At 60.3% G+C, this 23693-nt stretch overlaps 3 protein-coding genes across 10 annotated transcripts in view; 2 read left to right on the plus strand and 1 right to left on the minus strand.

Annotated features, from left to right (window-relative positions):
* ACAP1 (ArfGAP with coiled-coil, ankyrin repeat and PH domains 1) overlaps window positions 1-93 on the minus strand; it is a 29591-nt gene extending 29498 nt beyond the window's left edge. Inside the window, exon 1 of the mRNA XM_090055609.1 lies at window positions 15-93. The gene's annotated coding sequence lies outside the window, so the exon portion shown is untranslated. The remainder of the gene's footprint in view (window positions 1-14) is intronic.
* On the plus strand, window positions 45-18115 carry NEURL4 (neuralized E3 ubiquitin protein ligase 4). 5 transcript variants are annotated; one of them, XM_090055510.1, is made up of 29 exons: window positions 46-369; window positions 883-1264; window positions 1422-1487; window positions 1909-2192; window positions 2404-2515; window positions 2672-2760; window positions 2998-3070; window positions 3681-3945; window positions 4289-4470; window positions 5105-5190; window positions 5441-5606; window positions 6563-6761; window positions 7549-7625; window positions 8096-8174; window positions 8658-8833; window positions 8940-9068; window positions 9351-9496; window positions 10099-10314; window positions 10453-10551; window positions 11301-11459; window positions 11574-11747; window positions 12280-12438; window positions 12522-12701; window positions 12889-12982; window positions 13644-13751; window positions 13986-14130; window positions 14896-15008; window positions 15392-15557; window positions 17011-18115. In XM_090055510.1, the coding sequence occupies exons 1-29, from the start codon at window positions 178-180 to the stop codon at window positions 17213-17215; spliced, it is 4521 nt and encodes a 1506-aa protein (XP_089911636.1). In that variant the 5' UTR covers window positions 46-177; the 3' UTR covers window positions 17216-18115. The 5 variants fall into 5 exon arrangements, with proteins under 5 accessions (XP_089911640.1, XP_089911636.1, XP_089911639.1 ...); XM_090055513.1 differs by having other exon boundaries at window positions 883-1189; XM_090055511.1 differs by having other exon boundaries at window positions 47-369; window positions 5444-5606.
* A 496-nt stretch (window positions 18116-18611) lies between these two features.
* GPS2 (G protein pathway suppressor 2) lies at window positions 18612-23232 on the plus strand. 4 transcript variants are annotated; one of them, XM_090055753.1, is made up of 12 exons: window positions 18612-18661; window positions 18826-18991; window positions 19628-19737; window positions 20158-20270; window positions 20350-20429; window positions 20970-21052; window positions 21136-21313; window positions 21399-21485; window positions 21928-22007; window positions 22640-22720; window positions 22792-22875; window positions 22958-23147. In XM_090055753.1, exons 2-12 carry the CDS (start codon window positions 18898-18900, stop codon window positions 23039-23041), a joined length of 1074 nt encoding a protein of 357 aa, XP_089911879.1. In that variant the 5' UTR covers window positions 18612-18661; window positions 18826-18897; the 3' UTR covers window positions 23042-23147. The 4 variants fall into 4 exon arrangements, with proteins under 4 accessions (XP_089911879.1, XP_089911881.1, XP_089911880.1 ...); XM_090055754.1 differs by lacking the exon at window positions 18612-18661 and having other exon boundaries at window positions 18677-18991; window positions 22667-22720; XM_090055752.1 differs by lacking the exon at window positions 18612-18661 and having other exon boundaries at window positions 18679-18991.
* The last annotated feature ends 461 nt before the right edge of the window (window positions 23233-23693 follow it).

Here is a 23693-nt window from a genome sequence, read left to right on the forward strand (position 1 = left end):
ATCTCCCTCCCTACCGTAAAGTGGGCCAGGCCTTCCCTCGGTGTCGTTAAGCAGTGCGACCCGCCTGTACGGGAAGCCCCCCAGCGTCTCCCCTCCTTGCCGTAAAGTGTGCTCGCCGTCTCCCCCCAGTGCCGTAAGGCAGGGCGGCCGCGCGGCGGGACCGGGACCGGGACTGGGATGGCGGCGGCGGGGGATGGCGGGGCCGGGGCCGGGGAGTTGCACCCGCGCACAGGTCGGCTAGTGACACTGGGCGCGGGGGGCCGCAGCGCGGCGCGGGCGCAGCCGGGCCAGGAGTTCAACCACGGACTAGTGTTGAGCCGGGAGCCGCTGCGGCCCGGCCGCGTCTTCACCGTCCGTATCGACCGCAAGGTGCTCCGCGGGGCGGGGTGGGGCGTTACTGGGGCAACAGGGGGGGCCGGTACTGAGGGGCGGGGCCTGTTACTGGGGCTGCGGGGGTGGGCAGGAAGGACTGTTACCAAGGCAACAGGGGCACAGTGGTAGTTACTAGAAGGCAGGAGGGCTGTTACATGGGCGACAGAGGGTAGGATGGTAGTTACTAGGCCAAAAGGGGTACATGGGGGCTGTTACCAGGGCAACACAGGGCGGGATGGCCTTTACTAGAGCCGAAGGGGCTTGTTACCATGGAAATTGGGGTGCGGCCAGTGACTGTGATAAAAGGGGAGTGGGACAGGAGGTTTACCAGGGCAATAGGGTGCAGTAGGGTCATTGCTGTGGCAACCAGGGTGGCAGGCTGTTACCAAGGCAACAGATAAGATTGTTACTAAAGCATTAAGCGAAGAAAATGTTGTTGGGACTGTTACTGAGATAAGTGGGTGGGGTCTGGCACCCCTGTGCTAAATCCCTCCCCCCCACCCGGGGCAGGTGAATTCATGGAGTGGGTCCATTGAGATCGGGGTGACAGCGCTGAACCCGGCACACCTGGACTTCCCCAGCAGCGCCACGGGCCTGAAGGGCGGCTCGTGGATCGTGTCAGGCTGCTCAGTGCTGCGGGATGGGCGCTCCATCCTAGAGGAGTATGGCCAGGACCTGGACCAGCTGGGTGAGGGTGACCGTGTGGGCGTGCAGAGGACTGCCACAGGGGAGCTGCGCCTCTGGGTCAACGGCACCGACTGCGGTGTGGCTGCCACCGGCCTCCCCCCTTGCGTCTGGGCTGTGGTTGATCTCTACGGCAAGTGCACCCAGATCACCGTCGTGCCCCCTGAGCCACTGGGGGCTGAGGGCACTGAGGAGGAGGGGGAGGAAGGTGAGCAGGGGGGTGGGGGGAGTTGGCAGTGAGGTTGGGAGTGAGGGGCATGGGCAGGGCAGGAGGCTGCGGATCAGGAGTGAGGGGCACCGGCTGGGCTGGGAGGCAGGGGGCTGTGGGTCGAGGGGCACTCTGACACCCTGCCCCCCCCACCCAGTTCTGTCCCTGCCCTGCAACCAGAGCCGTCCGGACAAGTTTCCCAAAAGCCTGGACTCGGAGAACAGTGAGTGGAGAACCTAGGCATCCAGGTCTAGTTCCCCCGCCCACCCTTACCCAGAAACCTTTGCTCACGTTGCAAAGTAGGCAGAGAACCCAGGCATCCTGGTTCCCACAGATCTAACCTCTATTGTCCCTTATGGGGGAAAAAAACAGGGGATTTGGCTTTTTGTTAGTGCAGGACTCGTGTGTCTCTTTTCACCCCCTGCCCAATTTGGGACCCAAGCATCGGCCCCCACCCCCCCGCCTGGAACCCAGGCATCCAGGGCCCACCCCTAACTTCCCCATCCTTGGACCCAGGTGTCCAATCCCTCACCCCACATCTGGGATCCAGATGCCTGGCCCCTCCCCCTTCCCCAAGTATCCAATCTTTCCCCCCTCATCTGGGACTCAAGTATCTGGGCCCTCCTCACCTCTGCTTCCCACAGGCTTTTCTGGGCTGGAGCTGTCGGAGGCAGTGAGCTCAGCCATCCTCTCGGCTTACGACAGCAGCCTGCTGAACGTGAGCTTGGGCAGCCCCCCGGGGCCAGGAGGCGTGGGGGGGCCAGGGGGGGCCCCCTCCAATGACGCGCTGCTCTTCCACGAGAAGTGTGGCTCTCTCATCAAGCTGAGCAATGGGCACAAGACGGCCGAGCGGCGCCGGCCCCTTGACGAGTTCAACAATGGTGTCGTCATCACCAACCGACCCCTGCGTGATGCTGAGATGTTTGAGGTGCTGGAGGGCTATGGGCCAGGGAACTGTGGGCTGGGAGTGAGGGTTGAGGGGGCTGGAGGGGTAGGGGCTGTGGGTCAGCAATGAGGGGCATCAGGAGGACGGGGTGTGGGCAGGGGGCTGGGGGTCTGGAGTGAGGGGCACTGGCAGGGCTGGGGGGAACATGGGGGGCTCCTGCCCTTCTCCCCCCAATGGCTCGGTGCCCCCCCAGATCCGCATCGACAAGCTGGTGGATAAGTGGTCGGGCTCCATCGAGATTGGTGTCACCACCCATAACCCCAACAGCCTGGAGTACCCAGCCACCATGACCAACCTGCGCTCTGGTCAGTGCGCCTCTCCCCTGCCTCAGGCACTGGGGTACTTTGTTTGAGCTGTCGGGGAGTGGGAAGAGATTTGTTTTTTTGGGGGGAGAGGGGGGGTTGAAGTGGAGGGGCTGGAAGCCCAGACACCTGGGTCCTAACCACCACACACCCTCCCAGGAACCATCATGATGAGTGGCTGCGGGATTCTGACCAATGGGAAGGGGACACGCCGTGAATACTGCGAATTCAGCCTGGATGAGCTGCAGGTGAGAGGACCCTTCCCACAGCCCTCTAGGTGGGTCCTGGGTGTCTGTCCCCCACGCAGCCCAGCATGGCGGGGGTGGTCTTGTCACCCCCTTCACCCCCTGTGGTGGCCATTAAGGCAGCTTGGAGGACCCTAGAGTGCCCCCCCTCCCCCCCAATGTTGGGCCTCCTGTGCTAGCTGTTTGTTGACTTCTGACCCTTGGCTGATCTCTGACTCGCCCTCCCCCCCCTCCCCCCAGGAAGGTGACCACATTGGCCTGACCCGGAAGGCAAACAATGCCCTGCATTTCTACATCAATGGCATTGACCAAGGTGGGATTGGAGGGGCACTAGACTGGTGACACCTGGGGTCTCTGAGGAGGAGGGTGGTATGCTTCTTGGGGGGGTTGCATGGAGGGGGTCCCATGCCTGGAGGAGTGGGGGAGGGGTTGCTGGACAGCATAGGCATGCTGGGGGTGGAGCTGGGAGCCCAGATGCTGAGTTATCTGGGAGGGGAGGAGGTTGTGGGGGGTGGGAGCTTGGACACCTGGGTTCTTTGGGATTTCAGGCGCGGGGGGTGGGAATTGGGGGGGAGTTTGGAGCCCAGGTGCCTGGGTTCTCTAGGAGGGAAGTGGGGATCCATGGCAGGGCTGAGAGCAGAGGGCATGGGGAGCCTGGAAGCTTTGGTTCTCTCTTTGTAAGGGGATATTAACATGGGCTTGGGGGCCAGGGGACAAGGAGCCCGGATGCCTGGGTTCCTTCCAGCTTTTGGAGCTGAGCATGGTCTGGGAGGCAAAGGCAGGTGGTCTTTTAGGATTCAAGACATCTGCGGGCTGGGGCTGGGAGCCTGGATGCCTAGGTCCTCTCCAGCTGTGAAAGGGCAGTAGGGGCTGGGGGGGTGACAGGGGACACCCTCTCAGCCCCCCATGTCCTCTCCTCCCAGGTGTGGCAACAACGCTGACACCGCCAGTGGTGTACGGTGTGGTGGACCTGTACGGCATGGCGGTGAAGGTGACCATCGTGCACAACCACAACCACAGTGACCGCCTGCGGCGCAACAATGCCATCCTACGCGCCCTGTCCCCTGAGGCGGGGCGCCGGCCCCCCGTCCCTGAGCCCCAGCCCCAACCTGAGCGCCTGGTCTTCCATCCCAACTGTGGCCAGAAGGCTGCCATCACTAATGAGGGCCGCACTGCACTGCGCCCTCAGTGAGTGCCCTGGCAGGCGGGAGGGGCACCGGCAGGGCTGGGGGTGCAGGGGACTGCAGGTCAGGAGAGAGGGATACCAGCAGGGTCAGGACAGCAGGGGGCTGTGGTTTGGGAGAGAGGTGCACCAGTAGGGCTTTGTGGGTTAAGGGCTACATTTCAGTTCTGTGTCCTACCCAGACATGTCCTACCTCAGAACTAGGTGGATGTGGTGTTGAGTATTGGGGGTCTCTCTAGCATTCGGCTACCCCCACCCCAGAGCTGGCTGCCCCTTGACCTCCCCAAGCTGGCTGCATTTCAGACCTGGGGCAGGGGACTTTTATTAACTGACCCCGTGCTCCACCAGCGCCACAGATGACTTCAACCACGGGGTGGTGCTGAGCAGCCGCCCACTGCGCACCGGAGAGGTCTTCCAGGTACGCATCGACAAGATGGTGGACAAGTGGGCTGGCTCCATCGAGATCGGCGTCACCACCCACAACCCCACCTACCTGCAGCTGCCGTCCACGATGACCAACCTGCGCTCTGGTAAGGGGACCAAGATATCTGGGCTTTCATTGTGTGGGTGACCCAGGACTTCAGACTTGGGGTGTGGAGTACAAAGATACAGGCATCAAGGCTTTCATTGTGGGTGGGGTTCAGGACCCAAGTGTGCAGGCATACATTTTGGGGTGGGCCCAAGCTTCTGGGCTCCTGGAATTGGGGGTGGGGCTGGTATGGGACCCAGGTGTCCGGGCTTTTGCTGTGGCAAGGCCTAGGCATCCGTGCTCTTCCGGTTGGGGGGTGGTTATGGGACCAAGGTGTCTGGGTTCCCATTATGGCAGAGACCCAGGCATGCAGGCTTCTGGGGTCAGGAGGATATGGGACCTAGGTATCTGGGCTCATGTAGCGAGGACCCAGGTGTCCAGGCTCCCGGGGGCTTGGGACCTAGGTGTCTGGACTCCCACTGTCCGGGTGGGGGAAACCCAGGTATCTTTGCTCCCAGGGTTGGGGGTTACGGGACCCAGGTATCTGGGTTCCCATTGTTGGGGGGACTTTGACACCAAGAGCCTGGATGCTTGAGGGGTATGAAACCCTGCATCTGGACTCCTATTGTGGGGGGGACCCGGGCATCCAGGCCCTGCCCACTCTGCAATTCCACCCCTAATCAACTGGTCCCCAGGCACTTGGATGATGACGGGCAACGGGGTGATGCACAATGGAACGACTATCCTGGACGAGTACGGCCACAATCTGGACAGGCTTAAGGTGCGGCTGAGGCTGGGGGGGCCAAGGGGGAGGTGTTCTACCCAGCCACCCTCACCCCAGAGTTGGCTGCATCTTGCCTCTGGGCAGCAGGGTTTGTTATATGCAGCCGGAACCTACCCCAGAGGCGGTCACGTCTCAGCATTGGGCAGGGGATCCCTGGTCTCAAGGCCAGGCTCTGAGGCGGGTGGGAGGTCCTGGTGCTGGCAGGGGTCTCATCCCCCCCCCCCCACACACACACACACACTCCCAGCAGGCAGGAGACACGGTGGGGGTGGTGCGGAAGGAGGACGGGACCCTGCACTTCTTCGTCAATGGGGCGGCGCAGGGGCCAGCAGCTTGGAATGTGCCGCCTGCCGTCTACGCTGTGGTCGACCTCTATGGCCAGGCTGCCCAGGCCACTATCGTGGATGATGCCGGTGAGATGGGGCGGGGGGCATCACTAGGGTTCCAGGAGAGATTGGTGGGGGGCAGGGCCCCAGAGGGGCTGGGGGTCACAGTGGGGTCCCAGGAAAGGTTGAGGCAGGGAGAGGTTGGGGGTTACTACAGCATTTTAGGAGATGTAGGGGGTCCAGGAGGGGTTGGGGGTCATTGTAGGGTCTTAGGTGATGTTGGGAGGTTAAGGGGGGCCTCTAAGGTGCTGGGGATCACTGTAGGGTCCCAGGAGATGTTGGGGAGTTATGGGGGGGTCTGGGAGGGGTGGAAGGTCATTGTAGGGGCCCAGGAGATGGGGAGGGGCCTGGGGGTCATGGGGGAGTCCAGAGCGCAAGAAGGGCTGGGGGTCAATGTAGGGTGCTGAGACATGGGAGGGGTGGGCTGGGGTCATGTGGGGGACTGGGCAGGGTTGGGCAGTCATTACAGGGTCCCAGGAGAAGTTGGGGGGCGCTGGGGGTCACAGGGAGGGAGGAGGGTCTGGGAAAGGCTGAGTGTTGCTGTACGGTCTCATGGGAGGTGGGAGGGTTGGGAGTGGTGGGGGAGCTCCAGGGTCTCGGGGTCACTTTAGGGTCCCAGGTGATGTTGGGGGTCATGAGGGGTCTGGGAGAGGCCTGGGGTTACTAGGTTCCTATGGGATGTTGCAGGGGGCGGGGTTGGGATCTTGCGGGGTGGGGGATCCAGGTTCTGGGAGTGCCTGGAGGGTCATGGGGGGGCAGGTCTGGGAGGGGTTGGGGGTCACTGTAGAGTCCCAGGAGCGGTTGGGGGGAGTCAGGGTGGGTGGGGGTCTTGAAACTGCTGAATGAGGGCTGGGGGTCCCAAGAGATGTGTGTCTGTGGTCTTGGAGCTGTTGCAGGGGAGGACTCGGGGGTCCCAGGAGATGTTGGGGGAGGAGGTTGGGGTCCGGATCAGTGGGAGGGGCTGATCCCCTCTCCCCTCCCAGAGATGCTGCCGCTGGTGGAGGAACTGGTGGAGGGAGGGGCCGCACTGTCACCGGGCAGCCCGTCATCAGGGACGTCGGGCAGTGACCTGCGCTTCCACCACCTGCATGGCAGCAATGCCATTATTACCAATGGCGGACGCACGGCACTGCGCCACAACTGCCGCAGTGAATTCAACGACGCCATCGTCATCTCCAATCGGTGCGTGTCCCCTTCTGCCCAGGGCAGACTCCCAGCTGCCCTGGGGCAGCCCCCAGATCCAGAACTAGCCTCCCAGCATTCCCTGGGGTTAGCCTGATGCCCAGAGGCAGGCTCCCAGCATCCCCTGGGACTGAATCTGGGCTTCCAGCATGCCCTGAGTTAGCATCAGGTCCAGAACCAGATTCCCAGTAACCTCTGGGGCTGGGCCTGAGCTCCCAGCATGCCCTGGGGCAGCCTCCCAATCCAAAACCACCCACCCAGCATGCCCTGGACATCCAGAGCCAGGCTCCCAGAAGCCCCTGAGGCTGGGCCTTGACTCCCAGCATGTCCTGAGGTTGGCCTGTATTCCAGAGCCAGATTCCCAGCAGTACCTGGGGTCACCCTGACACCTAGAGGCAGGCTCCCAGCATCCTCTGGGACCAGGGCCAGGATCCCAGCATGCCCTGATTTAGCCTGAGGCCCAGAGCCGGGCTTGCAGCATCCCCTGGTGCCAAGGCTAGGCTCCCAGTGTACCCTGGGGTAGCCCCCAGAACCAGTGTCCCAGGATGCCCTGGGGAATTTCCAGGTCCCAAACCAGACTTCCCCAGGTGGGCTGGGGGCTGGGCTCCCACCATGCCCCGGGACAGGCCCAGGTCTGCTTCTCCTCTGTCTGAGCCCCCAGCTGAGCTCCCAGCAACCCCTGACCTCATGACCCCATCCCCACAAAGCTCACACTAGGCCTGGGGGTCCCTGCACCCCCTCCCACCCCAGGGGTCCCTGGGCTTATGGCACACTCACCTACCCACAGGTCTCTGCGGGACGGGGAGCTCTTTGAGATTGTCATCCAGAAGATGGTGGATCGGTGGTCAGGCTCCATCGAGGCAGGTGAGAGACACTAGGGTGACCCCTTCCCTTTCCCCCGGAGCTTCGCTTCCTGTCCCAAACTCTAAGCAGCCTCCTGGAGGGGATTAGAGTGTCTGTGCCTCAGAGCTGGCTGCTTCTTGGCTCTGCATAGATGGAGATGCTGTTATATTTAGCTGTAGCACACCCCAGAGCTAGCTGCATCTCAGTCTTGGTTAGAGTGATATTGTTACACTGAGCTGCAATACATCCCAGAGCTGGCTGCATTTTAGTCCTGGGTAGAGGGATGTTGTTATACTCAGCTGTGCCCCACCCGAGAACTGGCTGTGTCTCACTGTCAGGCAAAGTGAACCTTGTTATATGGAGTCATGACCCATTCCAAAGGTGGCTCCCTCCAGGGCCTGTTATACTCAGCCATAAGCCCACCCCAGAGCTGGTCGCATCTTGGCTCTGGGGAACCCCTGGGGCAAGCATCAACCTCCCATCTCCGGCAGGCGTCACGGCCATCCGGCCCGAGGATCTGGAGTTCCCCAACACCATGACCGACATTGACTACGACACCTGGATGCTGAGGTGAGCGAGGGAACCTAGGCATCTGAGGGTATTCAAGGGCAGAAGGAAGAAAACCCAAATGTCCAGGGAGTTAGGGGGATATGTGAATTATGGCAGAGGGTTCAGAGCTAGAGAGAACCCAGGGGTCCAGGTTGTCTCTTGGGGCTGGGATACAGCAACGAGGGTCGGGAGAGAGAGAACCCAGGTGCCCAGGGCATCCTGAGGGGCTGGGATCAGGGAGAGAATCCAAGTGTCCAGTGGACCAAGACATAGTGATGAGGGGCCAGGCTAGAGAGATCCTAGGCATCTGGGGGACCAGGACACAGTGATGGGGGGGCTGAGCTGGAGAGAACCCAGTGTTCTGGGGCATCCAGGGGACCCTGAATAACAGGGGTAGAAAGATCCGAGGCATCTGGTGCACCCTGGGGGCCAGGCCTAAGTAAAGTCACAGGGTTTGAGGGGCCCCTGGGGGTCCCCCATAACCCCCCATCCCTCCCTCCACAGTGGGACAGCCATCATGCAGGATGGCAACACAATGCGGAACAACTACGGCTGTGACCTGGACTCGCTGGGTGCTGGCGCCCGCATTGGGATGATGCGCAGTGCCAAGGGCGATCTGCGCTACTTCATCAATGGCGTAGACCAAGGCATCGCCTGCTCTGGGCTGCCCCCAGGCAAGGGTGAGCCCCAGCCCGCCAGGGCAGGGTAGGGGGCCGGTGAGGGTGGGGTCACCCTCCACCCATGCAGGCTGACCACTGTGCCCCCCCCTCCCTCCCGGTCTCACAGAGGTGTTTGCTGTGGTGGATCTCTATGGGCAGTGCGTGCAGGTGTCCATCACAGGGGCCACGGGGCCTGTGGACAATAGCCTGTCCACCAGCAATGCCACGGAAAAGTCCTTCCCCCTCCACTCACCAGGTAAAGAGCATGGGGGGTGTGAGTGGCCCGCGTTCCACCCCAGAGCTGGGCGTAGCGCGGCTGGGAGACCTCCGGAGTAGGTCAGACTTCAGGCCTCCAGAGTAGCCCCAGTCTCCCCACTCTCCAGTGCCTGGCATGGCCCACCACTTCCATGGCACGTGGGGGGTATGAGCTGCCCACGTTCCACCCCAGTGTTGGGTGCAATATGGCTGGGAGAGGCTCCTGGCCTGCCTGTGGCCTAGCCCTGACCTCTACTGACCTCTGTGCCCCGCTCCCCACCAGTGCCTGGTGTGGCCCACCGCTTCCATGGCAGCTGTGGGAAGAACGTGGCCTTCCAGGACGATGGGTGTCGGGCGGCACGGGTGGCCGGCTACTGCCATGGCATCGTCTTCAGCATGAAGGAGCTCAAGGCTGAGGAGGTCTTTGAGGTGCGGCCAGCCCTTTAAATGGGGAGCAAGGGTAAATTGTGGGGACAAGTGCCATTAGAAAACAGTGGAGGTTAATTATGGGGGGGGCCTGTGCCTGTAAAAGGCAGGGAGGGAGGTCTGGCAAGGAGAAGGGATTGTGGTTCGCCACATTCCCCTGGTGGGTGGAGCTAGCTTGGGTCATGCCCCTTTAAGGGCAGAGGTGTGGTTTTGGGGTAGGGGCCTGTGCCTTTAAAGGGGATGGGTGTGACTGATCAGGGGGTGGAGTTTGTGCTATTAACCCTATGCTGTTCTTCAAAGGAGGTGGGTGGGGCCTGATTGGGGCAGGGCGCAAATGTGTTACCAATGCCCTACTATCTGCCTTTAAAGGAGATGGGAGGAGCCTGGGGGGAGTTGGCTGGGGGCATGGCTTCCATGTGCCATTAACTCCATGCAGCCTGCCTTTAAGGGAGATGGGTGGGGCTTGGCTGGGGGGCAAGGCTTCCATGTGCCATTAACCGCTGCTGCCTACCTTTAAAAGTGATGGGAGGAGCCCAGTGGTATGTGAGGGGCATGGTCTTCCTCCCCCCCAACCTCCCCCCATTAACCTGGTGGTACCTGCGCAGGTGAAGATTGAGGCAGTGGATGAGAAGTGGGCCGGCTCATTCCACATGGGGCTAACCACGCTGCTGCCGGGGGAGGTGCCGCTCTCGCCAGCCGGGCTGCCTGCCTCCGTGCTTGAGCTGCCAGCCAAGGCCACATGGCTGGTGGCAGGCACTGAAGTGCGGCGCAATGGGGCCCTGCAGTGCCAGAACTATGGCTGCTCCCTGGAGCGCCTTGCGGTGAGCCGGACACCCCCTTCTCTGGGCACTGCAGCAGGGGGCAGCACCTGGATCCATTCATGGAGGCGGGATGGAGGGGCTCAGGGGCCCAGGAGCTGTCCAGCCGCGTACAATCCCCCCATGTCCGTCCCCCCCCAGGTGGGGAACCGTGTGGGGGTGAAGCGCTGCGCAGATGACACCATGCACATCCTCATTGACGGCGAGGACATGGGTGCTGCCGCCACCGGCGTGGCCAAGGTACTACCCCCCACGGCACAGGAGGGGGCAGGAAGTGACATTGCAGCCCCTCCCCCCTGCTTCCTGTTGGGGGAGGAAGTAATATCATGTGGGATGGTTCTGATGGCCATTTCTGCCTGGGCCACTTTGCCGGCTTGCAGAGGAAGTGATGTTGTGGGGGTCTGCTTGTGATGTCACTTCCTTCCACGAATCCACCTGGGTCACTTTGTCTTGCCTTTTTTTTCTGGGAGGATGTGACATGAAGAGGGGTGGTTCTGATGCCATTTTCTCCCACCTGAGTCCCATCGCTGCACTTTTTCTGTGTGTGAAGGAAATGATGTCACAACCACTTGTGACATCAGTTCCTGCTGGGCTATTTTCTTTCGCCCTTTTTGTTTGTGGAGGAAGTGATGTTACAGGGGGCAGTTCTGATGTCACTTCCTCCCATTGGTCTAGCCAGCCTTTTTCCCTTCACCCTTCCTGTTTGCAGAGGAAATGATGTCATGGCATATGAGACTGTACGTCACATCCTCCCATGGGTCTCCTTGTCTGTTTGTGGAGGCAGTGACATTACAGGGCTGGTTTCGGTGTTGCATCCTCCCATAGTTCTTCTCCCTTTGCCCCTCTTGTCTGGCGTGGTCATGGGGGGTGGGGTCTGATGCCAGGTCCTCCACTGATCTGCCCCCTTTCTTATTTGGGGGGGGAAATTATGTCACTGGGAGTGGTTCTCCTGGCTTGCGATGTCATTTTCTCCCCGTCTCCCTCTGCAGAATGTGTATGTGGTGCTGGACCTGTATGGGCGCATCACAGCTGTCTCCATTGTCAGCTCCACTGTCCTGGAGGAGCCTGATGGCACTAAGCCACCCTCGGTGACCTCAGAGCCCTACAGTGAAGAGGAGGAGGAGGAGGAGGAGGAGCAGCCCACATGCGTGAGTGCCAGGGCGGTGGGCCCTGATGTGGGCCGGATCTAGGGGGTGGGGGCTCAGGGTGAGCCTGACCCCTCCCCCTCCCCCTCCCCCTCCCCTTCCCCCTCCCGATGGCAGTGCGAGAGTGAGGCCCTCCCAGCAGCAGTGGCCCCGGGCACCATGGAGTTCCTGGAGAACCACGGCAAGAACATCCTGCTGTCAAATGGAAACTTGACAGCCACCCGTGTGGCCAGCTACAACCAGGGCATTGTTGTCATTGCCCAGCCTCTGCCCCCAGGGCAGCTATTCCAGGTGGGCCCACCACTTCCTGTTTGCTCAGTGCAGGGGAGGAAGTGAGGTCAGGGGGATGAGGGAGGTAGATAGTCCACCATTACTCTTCTGTTCGGGGCAGGGGAGGAAGTGAGATCATGGCGAGGGCAATGTAGAGGGCCCACCATACTCTACTTTGCTACAGAGGAACAGAAAGTGAGGTCATGGTGAGGAGGGGGTGTGGAGAGGTGAGGGAGGGAAGTGAGGTCATGGTGAAAAGTAGGTAGAGGGCCCAATAATTCCTGTCTGCTCAGAGTAGGGGAGGAAATGAAGTCACAGTGATGGGTGGGTGGAGAGGGGAGGGGAGGAAGTGAGGTTGTGGTGGGGGAGAGGAAGGGAAATCTGTCACTTCCTGTCTGGTCAGGGCAGGGGAGAAAGTGAGGTCACGATGTTGGAAGAGCACCCCCCTCCACTTCCCACCTGTTCAGAGCAAGGAGATGAAAGCTGTACAACATCATGGCATGCTGGAGGCAGTGTCTCCAACATCACTTCCTGTTCCACCCCCCCCTTCCAGGTCCAGATTGACTTCCTGAACCTTCAGTGGACCTCATCTTTGTCCCTGGGTGTCATCGGGACCTGCCCCGAGCGCCTCAACTTCCCAGCCACTGCCTGCTCCCTCAAGCGCTCTGCCTGGCTGCTGCAGCGCGACTCAGTGTTCCACAACTCCCTCAAGGTGCTGGGGGTGGGGCTGGGGGGCAGTTGGGGGGGCGGGTTGCAAGTCATGGGTCTCACCTTCCCCCCGCTGGTGCTTCCCAGATCTGTGAGAACTATGGGCCTAACCTGGACACCTGCCCCGAGGGCACTGTGCTGGGGCTGCTGGTGGATGCCAATGCTGGCCTCCACCTCTATGTCAACGGCATGGATCAGGGGGTGGCGGCCCAGGACATCCCCGCCCCCTGCTATGTCCTCATCGACCTCTACGGGCAGTGCGAGCAAGTGAGAACCCCTGTTGTAGCATCCAGCTCCCTCATTTCTCCCTGCTTGTAAAGCCTCCCTCCTCACTTTCCTCCCAGAGTGGGGGGAGAACCCAAGCATTGGCCCCCTCCCATTTCCCTCCCATAGTTGGGAGAGACTCCAGGCATACGGGCTTCTTGGTTCTACCCAATCTCTTGGTTCCTCTCAGGTCACCATAGTCACCAACGATGCTCCGGCAGTGGGGGGCGAGAGTGCAGACCTCCACGGGCAGGGGGACATGGAGAAGGCCGACATGGTAGATGGTGAGTTTGGGGGCGGCGGGGCGGCAGCAGTTTTGGCTTCCTGCCTGGCAGGGGCAGGTTGTGACAGCATAAGGGGAGCTAGACTATGATGTGATGTGATAAACCAAGATAAGATTAGGTTGTGATGTCATAAGGCAGGGGAAGTGAGAATGTGACATGATATGGGGAGGTAAGTCAGGATATGACATAATATGGGGGTAAGTCAGGGTGTGATGTTATAAGCAGGTGGGGATAGGTCAGGATGTGATGTCACAACAGTAGGTAGGTAAGACTGATGCCATAAGCCAGGATGAGGTTGGTTGTGATGTCATAAATTGGGGAGGTCAGGACGTGACTTCATAGAGAGAAGTAAGTCAGGATGCAGGTATAAGTTGGTGGGGGCTAGGTCAGGATATGGTGCCATAAGGTGGGATATGCCAGGTTGTGATATCACAAGGGGAGGTAGGTCAAGATGTCATGTCATGAGGCAGGGGAGGGCTGGATGTGATGTTATAAAGGGGGAGGTAGGTGACACAGTGGCACTTCATGCCTGGATAGATTCAGGGGGTTGGGGCACACCACGTGTCTCATCTTCCTGGGTGGGGGTGGGACTTCCCCACAGGTTCTGTCCCTTCCCATGGGGGTGGGGCACCACCTGTGTTTAACCCCGACTGGCCCACAGGCATCAAGGAGAGTGTGTGCTGGACACCCCTTGTGGACGTGAGTACCACCAAGACCTGCGAGTACCATGCACTATGCACCCGCTTCAAGGACCTGCTGTTGCTGCCGGGTGAGGTGGACTCTGTGGGGGGTGGGGCCTAATTAAGGGCCTTAATTAGGGTACAGCCAATCCCTGGGAGCACTGGATCCTTCCATGTGGAAGCGGGGTGGAGAATCCACAGCCCAAATGGACACAAGGAGGCTGCATCCAGCCCAAATTACCTTCATCCTGGGATCAAGGTGGGGGAGGAAGGACCTCTGACCCTGTGCCCAAGCTAACCTTTCACCCCACCCCCATCCCCAGATGACTATTTCACCGAGGACCCCAAGTTCAGCCTGTGCTACTGTGAATCCTGTCACAGGCTTCGTGGAGACGAGGCCTACTACAAGCGTGGGGACCCTCCCCGTGACTACGCACTGCCCTTTGGCTGGTGCCGCTTCAACCTCAGGTGCGAGGGTGGGGGCAGGGCCCTCATGGCACCTGCAGGGTGGCCAGGAGTTAAGGGGGTGACCCCTAGATGCATCCTGCACCCCACAGGGGCTGGGGGATTCAGGCTGGTGTGATGGACAAGACCTAGTGTGGTGTCGCCAGCCAGTGTCTCACTGTTCACACCTCATTAAGAGTCATTACTTTACTTTTGTGCATACCAGGTATTCCGTGTGTGTGTGTGTGTGTGTGTGTGCGTGCGTGCGTGCATGCGTGCGCGCGCACGCACACACATACAGGGGAAGCCCACACCAGACACTCTCACACATGCACACAGGAAGCCCACAATGGAGACTCAACACCTACATGCACACAGGAGAAGTCCACAACGGGAACTCACCCCCCCCACACACACGTACATGCACAGGGGAAGCCTACAACACTCTCACCTCTATCTCTTTCTCTCTGTTACACACACAGACTCACACTCTCAGCCCAAAACTGACTTGCACATATATGCACACATAAGGGAAGCCCACAGCAGAGGCGTACACACCCCACACACGAACGGACTTGAGCAGTGGCTACGTTGGCAGTGGCATGGCCTGTGCAGTGTCTCCATACTCCTATTGCAACACTTTCTCAGTGCTGGGTCGGGGGGGCGGGATGTCTTGTGGACTTATCAGGAATGCCTGTTCACACCTCACTGAGGCTTCTGGGGGTACAATTTAGATCGGGGAGGGAACTGGAAGAAAGGTGCCTAAACCCCCTTGGTCTCTCATTCCAGGGTAAACCCCCGCCTGGAGGTGGCCAGCACCTGCAAGAAGTGGCACATGGCTTATCATGGGACGAGTGTCAGGGCTGTGCGGAGGATGCTGGACCAAGGGGAGCTGGTGTCAGGTAAGAGGCCCCCACCTCTCCCACCCCAAAAGCCCCTGTAGCAGGGAGAGAATCCATGTGTCTGAGCTCCCAGGTCATGCCGACCCCCACTCCTATAACCCATCAGACCGCATGCCACTGTTCCCACTGCATTAAGGCTTGTAACATGATGCCTAACAAGGCCTGTTCGGCCTATCTGGAACACACTTCCAGCACGGATGGTGCAGTCACCATCCCTGGTGTTCAAGAGGAGGCTGGACAAGCACTTCATTTTGCTCATTTGAGCCCAGTTACCTCCTGCCCATGACTTGTACTTACAGGTCCTTGGTAGTCCTTTATATGATTTCTATGCTCTGTCTGGTTGTCCACACCTCATTAAGGCTTGTTATCCCCCTGCCTTGCAGGGAGCACATCCATCCTGAGTTGCCGGCCCCCCAAGGCAGACCCCCAGGGTGGTGGGGGCTACCACGAGGCAGAGAACAGCAGCCAGGGCCATGGGGAGCCCCAGCATGTCGTGCTCTCACCCACCCTACGCTATGCTGGCCTGGAGCCTTTTGCCACCAAAGTGCAGTAAGTCCTGGGGCAGGGCAGTTATTGGGGGGCGGGGGGTAGAGGGCAGCAAAGAGCCAGGGGCCCCATTGAGAGTGGATGTCGGATGTCTGACAGTGGTTGGGAGGTGGGGGTAAACTGTGCCCCCCCCCAGGGCAGAATTGGGGATGGGGACAGGCAGATAGTGCCCCTTGATTATACAGGGTAGGTTTGAGCCTCCCATGATGTTCTCTGACACTGGGGGTGGGAGGTGTGCACAAAGGATCATAGGAGGCTAGGGTATGGGAAAGGAGTGGGGATATCAAGTTTCGGATGCTAGGAGACCCCAAGGAATTGCAGGAAATAGAGTCTAGCCTGAAACACTGGCCCTGTGACTCCCAAGGGGTTTCCAGGAAGGGTTGGGGGGCCTCCTGAGGCATTGTGGGAAATATATTCCAGGCTCAACTGCTTCCTGAAGTTCTAGTACTACAACTCCCAGAGGGCAGCACTCCCCTTACAGAAGGCGCTTGGGCGACAAGTCCTGGCTTGGGAGCCTACATCTCCCAGGAAGCTTTGGTGGGCCCCAGGGCATTGTGGGAAGAGCAAAAGTCTGAGAGGGGATTACAACATCCATAGGGCTTTCTTGCCACATCAGGCAAGAACCCAGGGGATTGTGGGAAATATAATCCAGTTTTTGGGGAAGAGCAGAACTGGAGGGTGAGGCTGCATTACAGCTCCCAGAAGCCTTTGCTCCATACCAAGAAGTACCTGGGTGGGGCGGGGGGCAGATCATTCTGGAGTAGTTTAGGCTCTGGGTACCATAACTCCCAGGCAGTTTTGCTTGGGAGCCCCAGGGGATTCTGGGAAGGATATTCACACTATGATACTACAACTCCCAGAGGACTTTGCCTCATACCTGGAAGTGTTTGGGAGCCCTCTGGCATTCCTGGAAGGGTAGTTCCCACTCTAGAACAGTAGTTCACAGGGGATTCTAGGAAAACTACTTCCTTTTCTAGTACCCCCAGTTCCTAGGGGGCTTTGCTGTATACCAGGAAGTGCCTGGAGGCCCCAGGGCATTCTGGGAGGCGTAGTTCCCACACACATACAACAGTTCCTGGAGAATAGGTCACACTCTGGTACTATGACTCCCAGGGGGCACTGCTTCACAGCAAGTACCTGGGAGGCCTTAGTACATTCTGGGAAGTGTAGTTCCCACTCTTAATGCTACAGATAGGTCATATTCTGGTATTATGAGTCCCAGGGGGCCTTGCTGCACACCAGGAAGTTCCCTGGAGGCCCCAAGGCATTCTAGGAAGCATAGATACCACTCTAGCCCAAAGAGTAGCTTGCACTCCATCACCCTGACTCCTGGGGTTGGCCGGGGGCTTTGCTCTGCCTCAGGAAGTGCCTAATCCCCTCAGGGAATTGTGGAAAGCATAGTCCAACCCCTTGACACTCTCCCCTTTCTCTCTCCCTCCCCACGCCTTTCCGACAGCTTCCGGGACCCCAAGTCACAGCGGCACCAGGTGGCACAAGTGGCGTTCCAGGTGTGGGTGCGCCCAGGCTCCTACAAGCCAGGACCCCCTTCGGTGAGCACCACTGAGGCCCTGGACCCCCGCTTCGGGCCCGCTGACATCGAGTGGGTTACCAAGGAGAAGGGGGCCACCGTCCTCTGTGGCCTGCTGGTCCATGTAGAGTGACCTGTGTATTGGGGGGGACATGCACACCCCCCCTTTACCCCACCACACATGGGGGGGGTTTGGAGCACAAGAATTTGGGGGGGGCTCAGCTGTGGCCCTGGATGCAGACGAGACAGCCGGACATTATAGCCTCAATTGCACCCCCCCCAGCTGTTGCGGGGGCCACCAGGAGCATGCTGGGAGATGATGGGGGTCTTGCTGGATGTTCACCACCTCTGGACATTGGGGGTCACTTGATTGGGTGGAGTGTTGATGGATCTTCAGTCCCCCAGACTTGGGGGGTCATCTGATTGTGGGATGGACGTGGTTCTCGCCCTGCCAGGACTTTGGAGGTCATGTGATTGGAGGGGGTCTGGAGATTCATGTGGACCCCCCAGACTTCTGGGGTCACCAAAATTTGGGGGGACTGGAGATTGGTTACCTGACTCGGGGGGTGGTATCTTGATGGATGTTCACTCCCCCTGCACTTTGGGGGTCACCTGACCTTGGGGGGGCTTTATGGGGTGCTACTGGGGGTTTACTTATCATTTCCAAGCTCTAGGGGGCCTATATGAGGCGTTTCCAGCCCCCCAGTCTGAGGGGGGGGCAACACTTTGCCCCGTTCCCCCCAACTCAGCACTGACAAAGGGGGGAGCTCCCCCCATATCCCTTGGGGAGGCATTTGGATGTACCTCAGGGCTGCCACCTCCTTTTGAATGCACACAGACCCCCCTCTCCTTTTATTTATTATCTCCTTTTTCTCCCCAAAAAATGTGAAGTTATTTGGGGGAGGGGGCTGCCCTCCTAGCTTTTAACCATTGTTTTTGAAGCTGCATCCGGCATGGGGGGGTTGTGCCCTTGCCCCCTCCAAGCTGGGGTCCCCCCAGTTTCCCCCACTTTATAAACCAAGATCTAAAGTGGCTCCATGTGTGCTTGTGAGTGTGTGGGGGGCCCCAGGGTGAACCCTCCCACCAAATTCACCCAGGTGGTTGAAGCCATTGGGTAGGTAGACAGCGCTCCTATATTTCCCCCCAGGGATGAACTCCTGGCCCTGCCTCGCAATTCTTCGGGTCCCCTAGTGGGGGAGGGGGCACAAAGGGGGGGAGGTTGGGGGTAGCGGCTGGGGCCACAGGTGGAGGAGGGGCTAAGAGCGGTGGGACAGATGGGAGGGGCTGAAGGTGGTGGGGGAGGGGTTTGAGGAAAGAGGCGGGACTGAAGTGAGTAGTGCCTGGAGGAAAGGGGGGGACGGAAGGGCGTGGCCAAATGGAGGATGGGACAAAGGGGGGGGTGTAACCTGAGTGGCGCCTGGGGGAAGGGGGCCAGGCTAATGAGTGGAGGGGTGGAAGGAAGGATCTAGGGGAAAAGGGGTGGTGTCTGAGGGAGGAGGAGTAGGGCCAGGCTGAGGGGCGGGGATAAGGTAGAAGGCGGAGAACAGAAGGGGCGAGAGCAGAAGGAACGGAGCCGGCGGTAGGAAGCAGATGTGGGAGAAAGGGGCGGGGCCTACCATTAAGGGGTGGAGCCGAACCGGGGTGATGCGGTGGCTCTAGCCTGACGGGATTTGAAGGTGGGGTCGCAGCCTCTCTGGAACGTGCACCTCCCCCATTCCCACTTGGCGCGGCCTGTGACATCAGTGCGCGGCGCCGGAAGCGGAAGCGGCGGGAGCGGCTGAGTGGCCGCGCGGGGCCGGAGCGGTTGCGATCAAGATGCCGGCGTTGTTAGAGCGGCCGAAGCTGTCGTCGGCCATGGCCCGCGCCCTGCACCGACACGTCATGGTGGAGCGCGAACGCAAGCGCCAGGGTGAGCCCGGCCCCTTGGACCTTAGTCCCTACCCTTGTACCTGGTCTCCTTCTGGTTCTGCTCTAGTCGAGCCACGCCCGTTCATCTGGAAGCCACGCCCCTTTGCTCCATAGTCTCAGCCCTATTGCCCCCCCATCTGGTCCCCGTCAGGCCACGCCCCCAGTGGTTCTTCCTGTTTGCTGCTATACTGGCCGCATCTGGTTTACAGGCCACGTCCCTTGTCCCATTGGCTATACCCCCGTGCAACCTGTCATCTAGTGAGGCCATGCCCCCTGATCTATCGGCCCCGCCCCCGATGACCTTGTCCACTCCCTCCTACTCAAGCCACATCCCATGCCCAGAAAGCTACACTCCTTGACCCACAGGCCACTTCTCCGGAGCTATCTCCTTTTACACATGCCACACTCCTGGAGCCATAGGCACACCCCTATAGCTTGTCTCCATCTGTGTGCAGGCCACGCCCCCTTGCCCATAGACCACACCCCTTCCTTTCCCTTGGCAGCCTCATCTCCCTGCACTGGCACCCCCCAGGCCTTGGGACCATCCTGCCATGGGGGAGAGGGGAGTGTTTCAGGGGTTCCCCCACCCCACTGGCTGGGGAGGGGGTGGGGACTGTGTTGACCCCATCCCCCACAGAGGAGGAGGAGGTGGACAAGATGATGGAGCAGAAGATGAAGGAAGAGCAGGAACGACGGCGCAAGAAGGAGATGGAGGAGCGTATGTCACTGGAGGAGACACGTGAACAGGTGACACTGCTGCCATGGGGCCCAGGCCCTGTTGCCTGCCCAGGTCGTTCATCCCCCACTCCGAAAACCCAGGCATCCGGGCCCCAATCGCACCACCCCCCAAACCTGGGCATCCAGGCCTTCAAATCTCACCCCCAACTTCCCTGTACTCCCTGAGAGAACCTGGGCATCTGGAACCCCACATCTAAACCCTCCCCAGGTCTCTCCCCTGCCCAGAGAACCCAGGTGTCTGGGTTAGGGTTGGAGAACTCAGGTATCCGGGCCTCCAGATCTCCACCCACCACCACCAAACCCAGGCATATGGGCTCCTCCTTATCCCATTCCTGTAGCAGAAATGAGAAACCAGGTGTCTAGGTGGCAGTCCCTTCCTTCTGGGCAGGGAGGGGGCTCCCAACCTCCCTGTCAACCCCCCTCCCCCAGATCCTGAAGCTGCAGGAGAAGCTGTCAGCACTACAGGAGGAGAAGCACCAGCTCTTCTTGCAGCTCAAGAAAGTTTTGCACGAGGAGGAGAAGCGCCGGCGCAAGGAGCAAAGGTGACACGGGTTGGGGGTGGGGGGAGGTCTTGGTGTCAGGGCTTATTATGACCTCCTTGTGTTCCCCCCCCCGCTGCAGCGACATGACAACGCTGACGGCAGCCGCCTACCAGCAGGGCATGGCCGTGCACGCTGGTGCCCACCTGCTGAACATGCATGGTATGGGGGCAGGAGAGGATATGGGGGGCCTGGATGGTGGGGGGCAGGGGAGGGCTGAGGGCAAAGGACTAGATGTGGGGGGGGCAGAAAGAAGGCACTGTGGGGTGGGGGAGGCCAAGGGAGCACTAGTGGAGATAAGGGGAGATGTGGGGGGGAAGAAGGAAGATCTGGGGGCACTGGGGGGTTGGATGTTGGGGAACAGGAGCCTGGAAGTGGGGGGAAGGGAGATGCGGGGGGCAAGAGGGAGGGATGGGGGGCAAGAGGGTAGACTTAGGGATGGGGGCCTGTATGGTGATGTTGGGGGAGCCAAGAGGGCAGATCTAGGGGCTGAAGGGGCAGGGGAAAGATGGATAGGGGCTTGTCTGGGGGGGATGGGGAGATGTGGGGGCGTTGGGGCCTGGGAGTTAGAAAGGAAAATCTGGGGCCCCTGGGGGTGGGGGCTGGATGTGGGGGGCTGAGGGAGTAAGAAGGAAGATCTGGGGTGGGCAGTAGATAGAGGTGGGGGGAAGACTTCCTTAACCCTGTTTCTCTGCCCCCCAGGCAGCCCCGGGGGACATGGCCGCACCGGGACGCTGATGGCGCAGGACCGCGCGAAGCAGATGTTTGGTCCACCTGTCATCACAGTGAGCATAGGGGGAGGTTGTGGGGGTTCCAAGGTGGGGCTCCAGCCCCCCATACTCATGTCCCCCTTGCTCTATCCCCACAGACGCGACACTTCGCAGCACCAGCAGCATTTGGTGCAGCTGAGCACAGTGCCTTCCAGGGGGCGCAAGCAGCACCGGGGCCCTTTGGTGCCGTGGGGCAGCCTCAGCACGGTTTCGCACCTGCACCTGGGCCTGCCACCCCTGGCCCTGCCACCTCCTACAGCGCCCAGCCCTTACGCCGTGAGTCTGTGAAGCGGGGGTGGGGTGGCAAAGGGGAATGGGGGGTCCATGGTGCTGATGCCCCACTCCATGTGTGCCCCCACAGCACCCTCGGCCTTCCCCACTATGCAGTACCTGTCACAGCAACAGCCCGGATATGCCTTGCACGGCCACTTCCCACCTGCGCAAACAGGTATACCCCCCATGCCTTTCTGGGTGGGTACCTGCCCCCCTGCACCTCCTTGGGCAAATTCCTACCTTTCCCCCGGTACATACTGGACTTCTCCCAACCACTTTCACACTCCCAGGAAGGTACCTGCCACCAGACCCTGTTTGTCCGCCCTCCCCCCCCCCCCCCAAGCAGGTACCAGACCCTTTTGTCTGTCATCCCCCCGCCCCAGCCACGTAGAAGCCCCCCTAAAGCCCCTAGGCAGGTAGGAGCTCCTTCAAGTAGGTACCTGTCCTCTCTGCCTCCCCACAATGTCCCAGGCAGGTACCAGCTTCCTGAGATCCCCTCAACCTCTCCCAGGCAGGTACCTGCCCCCCACAAGGGGGAGTTTCCACCCCCCCCACCCAGGCCAGGGAGGACACTCCTCCTGAGCTGTTGTGACCACCCCCGCATTGCCTCCTCCCAGGGTTCATTCCACCCAGCACCTCCATCCCACTGCAGAAGCAGCTGGAACATGCCAACCAGCAGTCCGGCTTCAGCGACTCAGTGAGGCCTCAGCCGGGGGGCGGGGGTGGATCTGGGCCTCTCCTGGGAGGGGGACAATCCAGGCCTGATCCTGCGGGGTGGACACACCCTGGGCCTGGGTGGGGGAGGCTCCCATCTTGGCCTGATCCTGTGTGAGGGGGGGCACTCCAATCCAGGCTTAGTCCTTTGTGGGGGATCAGGGGGTCCCTGATACAGGCCTGATCATGTGTGTGCAGGGGCTCAGTCTGGCCTTGATCCTGTCAGGTGCAGGGGGGCCCTCAATCTAGGTCTGGCGTGATGGAGGCTGGGGGGCCCTGATCTGGACCTGATCCTATGGGGGGCCTGGCCTCCAATCAGAGCTTTATTGTATTGGGGGGAGGCAACTTGGGCCTGGTCCTCTTTGGTGGGAACCCCTTTCTAGGCCTGATCTTGGTGGGGGGTCCTAAATCCAGATATGGTCATGTAGCGGAGCCCTGATCCTGGGTAGGAGGCCCAATCCCACAAGAGTGGGGGGGTCACACCCCAGTGAGTGGTGTACAGGTGAAGGACCCTAATTGCAAGGGTGGGGGCAGTGGGCACCCTGGCCCAGGCCTGACTGGGGGTGAGGGGGCAGCACTCGGGGCACCCCTGATGCTGCCTCCTCCACCCTCCAGTCCAGCCTGCGCCCCATGCACCCCCAGGCCCTGCACCCCAGCCCCACCCTGCTGCCTGTCCAGATGCCTGCTGCCACCAAGGTGAGCCCCACCCTGCCCCCTCCCCCCTCCCCCCTGGCCTTGCCCCCACTCATGCTTTCCCCCCCCCACAGTCTGGCCTGGCCTACAGCCACCCTGCCCGCCCGGCCTCGCCTGGCAGCTTTCCCCACAGTTCCACCCCCCAGCAGCCCCACACTGTGAGTACTGCCCCAGAGGGATATTTATAGGGGAGTGGGAGGGCGTATTTGCCTCACTAACCCCCGCTTTGTCTGTCCACAGTCAGGGTTCCCAGCCGGCAACCAGCCACCTGCGCGCCACCCATTCATCCAGCACGGTCAGGGCCAGCGCTTCTACCACAAGTGATTGCCCCAGGGGTGAGGGGCAGAAGTGGGAAGCAAAAGAGAGGGAGTCCTGGGACCTCTTCTCTCCCCCCAAGAATTCATGTTAATAAAGAGCTGCCTGTACTGTGCTGCTGCCGCCTGCTCCATGGGCTGGATGGGGAGCAATTGGTAGGAGTAACTGGGGAAGGGGGGAAATAAGTCCTTTCTCCAGGAAGGCCTGGCCCTGCCCTTTGTGTAGCATCTCCCCCACCTTTTTCTTCTTGCTATCACCTCATTCCTGTCTTTAGCTCCACCCCCTAGATGCAATGTTATTGGCTGACTGCAGTGTCCCACTTAGGAAATCTCTCCCCTCCTGGGGCCTCAGTTTCCCTCCACACAGAGCCCCATGCAGTGAACCAAGGCCTGTTTGGGACAAGAAGTGAAGTCTCCCACCCCGGAAGCAGGGCCCTGTTGGGACAGGAAGTATGATGCCCCCCCCCCCCGATGCAGGTTGCTGCACAGGAAGTGCTGCCACCCACACAAGGAGCAGGGCCCTGTCCAGACAGGAAATTAAATCCCTGTGCCCCATCTGGAACAAGAAGTAGAGCTCCAATCAGGACAGTCTGTATTAATCCCCCACCCAGGAAGCAGGACTTCCTCTTCTAAATGAAGTAGGGCCTTATTCAGGACAGGAA

The sequence above is a fragment of the Crocodylus siamensis genome, chromosome 6 (genome assembly GCF_052110815.1).
Source record: "Crocodylus siamensis isolate JL-2025a chromosome 6, ASM5211081v1, whole genome shotgun sequence".
In the NCBI taxonomy this organism is placed as follows: Eukaryota; Metazoa; Chordata; order Crocodylia; family Crocodylidae; genus Crocodylus; species Crocodylus siamensis.